This window comes from Taurulus bubalis (genome assembly GCF_910589615.1).
Source record: "Taurulus bubalis genome assembly, chromosome: 1".
Taxonomy (NCBI): Eukaryota; Metazoa; Chordata; class Actinopteri; order Perciformes; family Cottidae; genus Taurulus; species Taurulus bubalis.
The window spans coordinates 36,798,210-36,810,189 of NC_136589.1; the positions used below are offsets into that span (position 1 = coordinate 36,798,210).

The 11,980-nt window shown below is 42.8% G+C and overlaps 1 protein-coding gene across 2 annotated transcripts; it reads left to right on the forward strand.

Moving 5' to 3' along the window:
- Positions 1–1,581: 1,581 nt before the first annotated feature.
- adcyap1b (adenylate cyclase activating polypeptide 1b) lies at positions 1,582–4,674 on the forward strand (the record flags this gene model as incomplete). Of its 2 annotated transcripts, XM_079215819.1 has the most annotated exons (4): positions 1,582–1,685; positions 2,633–2,767; positions 3,155–3,259; positions 3,872–4,674. In XM_079215819.1, the coding sequence occupies 4 exons, from the start codon at positions 1,582–1,584 to the stop codon at positions 4,053–4,055; spliced, it is 528 nt and encodes a 175-aa protein (XP_079071945.1). In that variant the 3' UTR covers positions 4,056–4,674. The 2 variants fall into 2 exon arrangements, with proteins under 2 accessions (XP_079071945.1, XP_079071946.1); XM_079215820.1 differs by lacking the exon at positions 3,155–3,259.
- Positions 4,675–11,980: the final 7,306 nt, after the last annotated feature.

Here is an 11,980-nt window from a genome sequence, read left to right on the forward strand (position 1 = left end):
TGCTCCATATGTAACAGTGCAGCTACACGCCTTTATCTCCAGTTGTTTTCGTTTGAATGTATCCTTCGGCACATTATAACGATACAGACAATTTCAGAACAATGTTGGGGAAATGAGTGGACCGTTTTCTCAAGCCACGTAGACTGAAAGCTCTGTGAGGCGGCATACTGCGTCACCATGCTTCAAATCAGATTACGTGCCTCGTTTATTTTCAACAATCTAACGCATAAACCGAGGCCTCGGTGCGGCCACTGCACGGCCATTAAAACCACGCTCCACCTGATATCCAGTGGACAATTATTGGAAATTAATAGAATAAGTGACTTTAAATACATAAAGCTGCAATTTGAGACGATTGGTTTCAGCACTGGTCAGCTCCTCACTCCCCCGAGGCCTTGGACTTGGTCAGCGGAAGTCTCCATCAAAACCATCCAGTCACACACAACCACCACCACCAGCAGCAAAGATGATCATTTCCCAGCTCTGTCATACTGATAAAAGCCTAATTGGACGTATTGATGACGCGTGGGGAATAACCCGTCGCGCTGGCGGCGAGGGGGCAAAGTGATTTGTATTGTCCGTCACGTCCTCCCGCGTAAAGTTCATGTGTTGCATTCACAAACATTTCAGTTTTTTATTTAATTTTAAAAGAAGAAAGTTTGGAATCAAACTTCCATCTAAGAATGGAGATGAGGAGGGGAGGGTGACGGATGCATCGATGAGGAAGGAACTGTACTTTTTTTTTTTATTATTCCGGGAGGCAAACTTGATGACGTCTATAGCCTCCTTAATGTGACATACTGGAGGGAGGAGGGGGGGGTGGCGATACATAGATAAAAATCCAAGGCAATCACAGCACAGGACTAAAGTTTAGAGCAGCGGCGTGCTCACGAACGTACACAGCGCACTTTCCCTCCGAGTTGGTGTGCACCTGTGCGACTGGCTTAACTGCGCCTGAAAAGTGAGATCGGCCGCTCTGAGGGGAACATAAAGGGGACGACCGAGGCGCTACAGCCAGGAAAGAAGTGCCGTGAGAAAGAAACCGACTCTCTCTCTCACACTCACACACACACTCACATACTCTCTACCACAGCCGCGCCCGGATCGCATCCTCCAGCAGCGCTCTCCCTGCCTCCCTGCTATAGGTATGTGCTTTATCTGCGGATTGTCTTAACATTGATGGGGGAGCGAGATAAAGTAATGGACATTATTCTTCTTTTTTTTTGCACTGCAAGGAAAGCTGCTGTTTTTTTCTTTTTTTCCCTCATTTTTTTGGGGTATTATTACTTTGACACTGCATGCAAAGGATTTGGTTGCCAATGCCACAGTTAAACTTTTACCAAACGGGATGAATAAAGCAGACAGAAATCTTTGTTTTTGGGGAGGTTTGAGCAAACGGACGCCGTGTCCGTATCCAGTTAATACTCAACCCGCTTACATCCGATCCAGCTTTGTAGTTTGTGATGAGAGAAGTAGCGCAGCATGTGAATCTGACTGAACAAAGAGCCAGCATGTTATTTCTATAGGAGTGACTAACCTGTTTAATCTTACGTCTGTTTGTTTTTTTCATTTTCTAACAGCATGGCCAGTTCGAGTAAAGCGACTTTAATCTTGCTCGTCTACGGAATCTTAATGCACTACAGCGTCTTCTGCACACCTATCGGACTAAGTTACCCTAAGATTAGGTATGTACGCGCTTTGAGGCTCTTTATAACCTGATTATAGTCATTATGTTAACTAAACACCACTTTGTTCAATGGTGGAATTGCATTGTCATTCATGATTTTATCTCGTTTGAAGATTTGGATTTTAGCACTTTTATTTCAAACAAGTGTGCGTAATTGCGCAAAAAAACCTATCCGCGCAATTTAAAATCCCAGAATTGAGGGGGATAACGCAAGGACGTACAGTCATTTATACATAAGCAAATGCAAGTCTTGTGTGCATAATGATAATGGAAATTGTGTAGAGGTATCTGTCCGGTGGGACGGTTCACAGAACTCCCCTTATTAAAAATGAGAGTGCAGTCAATGCAATGGATAGCCCTTGGGATGACGGTGGACTGGCGTCACCAAGGAGAGGCGAGGCAACACGAATAGGAGAGCTCTATGCATTTAACATGTATTCCCTTTTTTCTGTGGAAGGCACATCCATAATTTGGGCGTGGTTCTTATTGATTCTTATATTTCACTTCCAATTGCCGCATTCTTTTAATACAAAAAATGTCTCCACGCCTTCACTATAAGAGTGATCATTTTCACAGCCTTTGTTTCGATTCTTAAATTATTAATGAGGCTTCAACCTGTGTAGAAATGATGATATTTTTTTCCCGATGGGGAAAAAAAAAGAATCTATTTAAATAAAGACTAAAACCGAAGCTGCACACATTTAACACAGTTTGAAGCCATTATATGTTGGTCACATTTAAATAATTCGTTTTCTTGGTTTATTTCCAAAACACCTCCAGATATTGAATTTGTTTTCGTTTTCGCCTCTTGTCTCGAATGCATTTAACCTCCCAGTGATACAAAAAAAAAAAACACGGATGCAGACATGTTGGCATTCTTTCACTGCATGCATCCCACTTGTCCCACACGGATCAGATTTGTGATGAATGCTCTCCGTATTTCAGACTTGAAAACGACGCCTTCGACGAGGACGGCAATTCCTTATCCGACATGGGCTTTGATAGCGATCAGATCTCCATCCGGAGCCCGCCGTCCCTAAACGACGACGCGTACACTCTGTACTACCCACCAGAGAAGAGGTAAAAAAACCTGCTTACACATCGCAGCCTCGAGCAGGATTCCATTGTTAATGACTTCTTAGCTGTTTTGCAATAATGTTTGCTTTCTTTGTTTTTTTTCCCAGAGTTTCTCATGTTATTTGTTCAGTGTTATTTTCATACAGAGTAGCCTAAAATGTTAGTTCCAAATACTGTGAATAATCCAGATTAAAAAAAAATCGGCACACGCGGAAGGATAGTGTGTGCAAAAAGAAAAAAGAAAAAAAGAAAAAGCTATGAGGCTCCGATTTAATTGCACCTGATGTGATATTGCGGGTGGGCGGGGACATTTTAGGCTACTTTTGATCATTTTTGTCTGCGCTTTTTAGTCACTGATGATCTATGTGTTTTGGCGTTTTATCATCTCAGACCAGAAAGGCATGCTGAGGAAGAATTAGATAGAGCCTTGAGGGAGATCCTGGGTCAGTTAACAGCGAGACATTATCTGCATTCTCTGGTGACTATTCGTGCAGGGTAAGGGCATTTCTTATAAGCGTTCACCTGCAGTCATCACTTTGTTATGTTTCTCCGCTGCACACGTCTAGGCTGCTGCATCACTGTCTATCATTTAATGTGCGTTTCTTTTATGTGCTGTTTGTTCTCAATATCATTTTTTTTGTATCTCTCTCTATGGAAAAACAACTCGTCTCGTCATTTTCATTTTATTTCTGTTTTTGTTGTTGTTGTGCCGTATATTGTCCTTTAACATTGAGGGTCAGCTTTCTGAAACTAAAATACACTTCAATTTATATGTGATTAATCCATAACATTCATTTGGTTTTCCCACGCTCTGATGAAAAAAAAAAACATGCGTCAGAATATGCAATGAGCTGAAATGAATAATTTATAACTTTTCTAAACCGCTTAAAATAACTGTTTCTTTTACACTGTCTTGCTTGCCCTCCCCCCCTTTTTTTTGAAGAAAAAAATACATAAAAGGCCCCCCAAAAAATTAATTAATAATGATTGTAGGCAATTTTGCATCATGGCAAGATGGAGATATTATCAAAGCTAAAATGTCAAATCTAGAGGAAGGCTGCAGCTTGAACTAATGCATATTTTGTTTGGTTATGTTTTGTTTTTCAGTGAAGACAACAGCATGGAGGAAGAGTCAGAGCCCTTATCCAAAAGACATTCAGATGGGATCTTCACCGACAGCTACAGTCGCTACAGAAAGCAGATGGCCGTGCAGAAATACCTGGCAGCGGTTCTGGGAAGAAGGTACAGACAGAGAGTTAGGAACAAAGGACGCAGACTTGCCTATTTGTAGCGCTGTCACAGCGCCAAAGCCCTCCTGTGTATATACATCCAGTCGTTAAATCAAAGTCATTCAGATATATCTGACCAACCAGTGGATTGCGCCTGTGTTCTTTCAACATGTATTTATGTATGAAGTAAAGCCATTAAAATGAATATTTTAATAATAATATCGTTTTTTTTTCTTTTTGTACAAAAGCACTTGATACCGCACAGTTATATACTTTGTGGACCAATATTTTATTTTCATGTTGAGATGTTGAAAACAAAACAAAATGGCAAAAAAATGAAGAAATTTAGAAGAAGAAGAAGAAGAAGAAGAAGAAGAAGAAGAAGAAGAAGAAGAAGAAGAAGAAGAAGAAGAAGAAGAAGAAGAAGAAAAGAAAAAAAAAGTTAATTGTGCACCTTCAACATTATGCGCTTGGAATCTACATATGCAGAAAATAAATAGATTTTAAAAAGACAATCAAAGTATTGAATGTTATACTTATTTTTGTAACCAACGTTCTATTTTTTTAGTGTTGTTTGTTTTTCCAAACAGGCCCAAAGAAGCAGTGAGCATGCTATGTGAGGCGTATCGGGGCTTATCCTAAATGATAGACGTTGCCCTTGTCCACCCTCCTCCTTGCTCCCTTAATGGGAGCTCTGGGTTCGTATAGCTTGCTGCCCCTCCAGGGGGATTCACCAGGCTTTTATTGAATCTCATTTGATGAAAAAACTGATTGACTCACACGGCTATTCGTGTAACTTGTGGTAAAATCCAAACCTCTTTTGAGGAGAAATTTAATTGCAGGCTTTTGCAAGGGAACATATTGCCTTTACTGGAGATAAAGGAAGCACTGCTTGCTCACTTGCTTCAAAATCATTTACTGTGGGGAGATAACTCGTGCTGTGTTAAGAATGTTCCATCAGTGTGTGTTATGTACAGTATAGAAATTACACAGTGCACATATCCATCCCAATGTTGCCTGTGTTCAGTCAACATAATTATTTGGAAGAATGTGCTTCAACTGTTGATTGTCTTTTGGGCAGCACTACACAGATATTCAGAACGGACCCAGAACAAGATGCAGGAAATGAAGCATTTTATTTTGTGACCAGAGGTGGAGAGGAAAGGTAGCATCTGAGTTACAGTTAGGGATATTTAACTATGTTTCTTATTTATTGGTGCATGGGGAAAGTGACACCTTGCTGATTTTGCTTAGAAACTGCATGCATCGTGCTTTTTTTGGATTGTGCTATTTGGGTATAGGTGGACTGTGCTAAGCCTATTTCAGCACCACTCCCCCTTCAGATGTGTTGGAAATGTGAACAAGGAGGGCTAGAGGTGGTGGAAACTGGTACTGCACTGACTTGTTGAATCTTTACCTCCCTTGCTGCTGTCATTGTGGATATCATAAGATGAGACACTGGACCCCCTTCCCTCTTTGTTGATTGCCTTTGTCCTGGTAGCGTTTTTGAAAGATTATTTTTGCTTCTAGATTGCCGTGCACAATAGCAGATTTGACAGTGCTGTGATTCTTTGTTAAGACGCATTTGATCTGTGTTAGATGTCTACTGAGGTTTGTGCAGTGATGGTGTGATATAGAGATGAGGAGAGTGTTAGGTGAGAGAGAGAGAGAGAGAGAGAGAGAGAGGTGTGCATGGAGAGGAAGACAAAGCTGGAGACAAAGACGATGTGTCTGTGTGTGAGAGAGAGAGAGAGAGAGAGAGAGAGAGAGAGAGAGAGAGAGAGAGAGAGAACAAAGCTTCGGGACGGTCACAGCACCCACAAGCCTGAGAGAGGTTTTCCCACCTGGATACAGAGACAAACAAGAGGCGAGAGCCGCGTCGCCTCTCTTCACCTGCCAAAGTAACATCGGGGTCAATGAGCCTGATGGAAAATATCAGATGTTAAAACTTGTTGGTATCAGCAGAAGGATTTAACAGAATAGGCCACTCTGAATGGAGGTGGATGAATTTCCGCCCTTTCAGTTGAGGGATCTTCCCACTGCCGTTTATTAGGGAGACAGCTTATGTATTTATCCAATGTTATGCAACTTTATGCACCTCTGCAATCCAATCAGTGGCCTGTACCCCCTCCTCCATAGAACCTATCAATACACTACTTCTTCAATTTTGGCTTCATCCAACAGGCTTTGTTTGAATGTGAGTGTGGAAGTAGACGTTTGACTATCGGTGAGCATTCGTGTTTCACGTGTGAGTGTTTGAGCGTGCATGGGATGTGTGTGAGTGCAAATGGGTGACTGAATGTGCATGTGAAGGTAGAAACAGCTTTTGGCTTTGGTGCCTTGCTTCGACGTGAGAAAAATGAAATCGAATAATTTGCCACAAGTGACAGATGGCATTTTTAGTGGCCCTACAATGCTGCAGTCCATAAGCTTACATAGAAACTCCCTTTCACACTGTTCGCTCAGCTTAGTCTGCCCCAAGAGTAGTTAGTAGTAGTAGAATTAGGCTTTCTTTTAAAGCATGGCCAATGATTTATTGAGTATAACAATATAAAATCAACAGAATGTATATGTTGATGGAAAAGGCAACGTGTGTGTGTGTGTGTGTGTGTGTGTGTGTGTGATTGTGTGTGTGCGTGAGTTTGGGGTGTTCAGTGTCTGAGAGTTGTGAACAATGACCAGTGTTTGTTAGTGTCGGTTATGAGGTGTTGTTGATTATTTTGATATTGGTCAGTAATGTATTAATCAGAAAATAGACCCGACATATCATTTACAACTATGTGCATCACTATTAAGAACAAAAGAGTTTCAGAACTAGACAGAGATGTTGTTCAGATCATAGAAAATGCCTGTTGTTGATATTTCTGAAAGCCCCAAACGCCTTACTTCAATGTTTAATCTCTTATCTATCTGAAGACTATGTGTTTTAAAAAGTGAACCTTAGTACAAGTGGCATCGTTATACACACAGGAGTCCTTATATGGGGTTTTACGTTTCTCAATGTTATGAAAGTGTTGTAAGATTTGTATGAATAAATTTTTGTAAACAACAATATTTTCTAATGAATGTCTAATCTTTGAAATACATAATTTTTAAGAGGGTACATCATGTGTTGCGAAGCAAAGACAGCGCCGAGACGGTGTTGTAGCATTGTCACACATCTCGACTACAGTCTTTTGTTAGTCCCACACCAGAATATAAAGCTCAAGTCTACCTTCAAAATGTGAGTTTTACATCATCACCATGGGTTACAGATTGAGATGAAACACAGACCTGAAGTCACATTACAGAAGATAAAGTGAAACAGCCTCCAGCAAGCAGAGCAACAACTCTGTTGTTCTCTAGCGGGTTTCTGTCGACCTGAAGTCCTGTCAAGTTAAATTTATCTTTCCGGAGCTAGATCAACAGAAGCCAAACAGAAAAAGAGACACTTAAAGCAGCGGAGCCGTGTACAGAATTGCTACAACAATCTATCAGCAAGAGGAGTTAACAGTGAATTAACTCAATTATAAAGCAAACTGAGATGTCTTTGGGGTTTTTTATTGAGCAATATCCTCACCACATTACAACATTTCAAGGTGGTTCTACTATCTCAAGTTGCCGTTTTCAAAAAACAGTGCTAATGGTTGAACACATCGAAGTAAATGCACCTGACATTCAAACCGAAGACTCCGTCTGACATCTCCAAGGAGCTCGTCAAGATAAGCTACGACCCGGCACTGAGCCGCAGAGCTGAAGAAGAGCGTCCCTCCTCCAGGAACAGCGCCGCGTCTTTCCCCTCCTCACTCCATCCCTGGCCTTGGATGTGCAGCTGTGTCCCATGGGAGAGGAGGATGGGTGTGGCAAGGCAGCGTGTGTGTGAGACCCGTGTGTGTGTGTGAGAGAGAGAGTGTGTGTGCACATGCACCAGAGCTCAACTAACCCAATCAGAGAAATGTTGCATGGCAACGGTCCACAAAGGGACACGGTTATGTATACGCATGTGTCAAGTGTTTTTTCATGTGTGTGGAAAGGGAGAGATTGTACCAGAGAGATTGTGTGTATGTTATGTGTGCTCAACAAAGGCCGACCTTGAGCAAGCTCTGCATTGGGATGGGGTTTACACTTTACATTTGGACACACACACACACACACACACGTGCGCGCACATACTGCAGATCAGAGGCAACAATGTGTCTCTCACAGAAACTGTAATAACACCAACAGTCACTGGCACAGTCGAGCACAGGTGGTAAATTGATGAAATTCAACAAAAGGAATTAGCCACGAGAAACCGCCACACATCTTGTCTTTTCCCCGAGGCCGTTGATTCATGGGAGTTGCCCTGTTGCTAAGAAAGGTTCTGACAGATTGTCGATCATCAAGGTTTGAGCTACCTGTGCGATATTTAAGTCGTCTCCATTCTTTATTTATCCCACCCTCTCCCCTATGTATTTATCTTCAGCTGTCAAGAAGCAAAGCAGGCTTTAGACCCCCTGACAAGCCGAGATTCTTAGATTCCTCCTGTGACAGTTGTTGGCTTTACAAAGGATGCCTGGAGCGAGCGAGTCTGGCACAATGAACAAAAAGTGTCTTCATAATTACTCTGGATTTGATATTCCCGCCCTGAAAACACCCACGAGTGGATATTGAGACAAATACCCCAATTTGTTTGTCAGTAGGCTTCACATGAGAGGCCACCCTGAGCCAATTTGTACATTATGTACATTAATGCCTGAATCAATAAAAGATGGCTCCTCCTCCCTTGTAGCCCCGCACCATCGCTCCTTCACTCCTCTTCTTATCTCCCCATTCGAGTCTTTGAGCCGTTTGCTTTTTGCAGTTGATCTTCATTTTTGTGTCCCCGGCTTGTTTTCGCCTACGGGCCTTTGGAGGGAGAAACGGGAAGATACTAACTGCAGAAAATAGTTCCTCTGTCCTACAACGCCTCTAGAGACGCATCTTAATCATGTGGAGTAGACGGTATCAGAGGGGGAGGGGAGGTTGTGTTCAGGGCTTTTCCAGTGGGGATACCCGTCCTGCCCCCTCGCCCCCACAGCCACACCCAGCTTTCCTTGTGCATGTGAAGCACGAGTGTGTAACACTGATTTATTGCTTGAACAATTAGCATGTCTTTCCTTCAGTTGTATGTTTACTCACCAACAGCACAAACACTGGCCTCTCCTTCTTTGTCGTGTGTCAGGGTTAAGAACACACAGCAGAGGCCCAGCCACAGCCATGATGCAATCACACACACACACACACACACACACACACACACACACACACACACACACACACACACACAGTCCTCACCTTCTTCACCTCATGAATCATTCAGTGGTCAGGTTTGGGGGACCGTCTGGTCATGGCTGCAATGAAACCCCGCGACCACGGCAGCCCTCGAAACCCCCAAACCTCCTCTCCCTTAAATTGCTTCTTGTGGTGGGCTCTGTCACATCAACCATTAAGCGGGAGGCACTCTGCGGTGAACAGCAGCCCATCTGGGAGCAGAGAGAGAGAGAGAGAGAGAGAGAGAGAGAGAGAGAGAGGGAGGAAGAAAACAGGAGATGTGGGCGAGGGTTTGCAGACATGGACCACTCAAAAGCCTCTGGCTCAGAGGGAAACATTTGACCTGTGTTACCAATGAGTGATCATATGAGGCTATAAATGGCCATCTCAAATGTCAGTTTTCTCAGCTACTGTATGCTAAGTGAAGTTCATGCCAAGTGTGAATATGATGTGCACCCTCAAATAAACAACAGCACACTTTCAGTAGTTGCCAAAGTTACATGGTTATCAACTACTGCACCGAAATATGTATAAATACATACATACACAGTAAAATAAAAAGTACATTCTACTTATTAATTATACTTGTAGGAGCCAAATTAGATCAAACATTGTTCCTAAATATGTGCACTGGGTGGCGCTGTCCTGTGTTCCGGGGATTGGCTATATAATCAATCAGAGCATGATTGACGGCAGGTGTTGGACCCCAGAAAGGGCAAAGGGTTTTGACCGCTTGCATGGTACTATTATGCTTCGAGCAACACAAGGCTAATTGTTGGCATCTAAGGGCCATATTCATGTCCTACCACTGCTGGAAGAGAATAAACTTATATTGTACCATATACCTGTCCGTGGATTATTGAACCGAAGCAAAAGGAATGCAAGGTAACGGAGGCGAAGCAAGAGCGTGTTAACCAGATCAATCCAGAGGGAAACCTTAGTAGGTTAGGGCACCTCAGTAGCCCAGGTATAGGACGGGGCTCCTTTAATAATACTAAAATTAAGTAAGTTTAACTGTAAAAATAGAAGAAAAAAAAATAGAGAGAGTTAAAGTTGCAATTTCCGAATAAAAGTGTACTGGTCCGTTTCCATGTCAAGTAGACAAAGCAACATCTATTTGAAGTCGTGTTTCCACCCGAGGAATTGAAATCCAAAATGCACTCAGCTGAACCCGACACTGAAGTTGCAGCCTGTGAAACCAAAACAATGAGCTGAAGAAGATAAAACGCTCCGCGGGGAACAGCCGAGTTGTTTGCCAATCATTTTCTGTCGGTGTTTCATCCATTTTAAACATAGAAATATTGATTAGAGGAGATTAATGACGCGGAAGAAATACAATAGCCATGTGAGTTGAAGTATTTTCTCTCTAGATGCTTCGACTATCATAACTTTTTATGCTTGGGTTTAATTACCTAGGTGCAGGTTTGCCAAACTTTCTAGCTCGCCACAGACAATTAGATCTTCACTGACCACTGAGAGCTCTGACACCATTTAAATTGTCCCGTGGAGGAAAAATCCTCTCCATCTCGAGCAGATTAGTAAAAAAAAAAATCTATTTTAATAGTATTTGCTGGATTTCCCTCCCATGTGAGTCCGCTATGACTGAGGACAACATGTGCAAACCCTAATTTGTGAGCACACATTTTAACCTATCCTCAAAACTCCCACTCCCAACTTCTGTGAATCTCCAACAGACACAGACAAAGAACTGTTGTGAACAATGACAGTGCAGGTGGGCCATGGCGGGCGGGCGGACGGCGCCTGCTCGGCTTTTTAACTTCCTCCAGTATGGAGACATGACTTGTATCAGTAAGTTACGTGTGCTTATAAAATGGTGCCCATGACCGAAAGCCATGCACTGCGGCATCACACGTTCTCACGTGCCCGACCTCCAGAGCTCAGCTGGAGGCAAACAAACAGACACCTTTCAGCTTTGTCGTCTTTCTGGCTTTTATTTCGCCGGCAGCTCGTGCACTCACTCGGCTCAGGATTGGGCGAAGCCGTGCAAATAAACACTGAATAATGTAGCATGCTGGAGCAGTAGGTGTGAAGAACTCTGCGTGAGATTAGGGATCGTACGCATGCTAATGCTCTTTTTACTCTACTCCCCGTCTCTCGCTTGCCTATAAAGGCCCCGCAGACATCCACTGTTGCACTCCTTTTCACATCATTCACCCTCACCTCTCTAAAGTTGTGACAAATTTCCTGAATGAAATGAATGTTAATGAGTGGAGAACATTCGAGAAGAGAGAGAGACACTCGTCAGGTTCAGGCTTCATGGGTTTTGTGCTCCTGAGAGTCAAATGTACACGCTGGCACACAGCTTGTGGTTATGTTATCTTACTTCTCTCCTTTTAATGAACGCGACATGAGCGTGGGTGTGTGTGTGTGTGTGTGTGTGTGTGTGTGTGTGTGGCAGGGAATGTTTTAATGATAGAACATTGTAGACTTCTTTCTGCGGGCACAGCTCCAGACGTAACGACTTCTATGGACAATTAAAAAGAAAAGCTTTCTCTGCGACAAATCCGAAAAGAAACAATGTAATCGCAACATCTTGTTGTTCATAATGGGGAACAATTTCTTGTTTTAACATTCCTGCGTCACCTTTGTAAAATGCATCTTCTCCGTTCTTACAAACTTCTGACAATTGCAAGCGTTCACACACACAGAGATCGCTTCATCCCAAACCTCAGAGGCACAGCAACAGGGTAAGGGT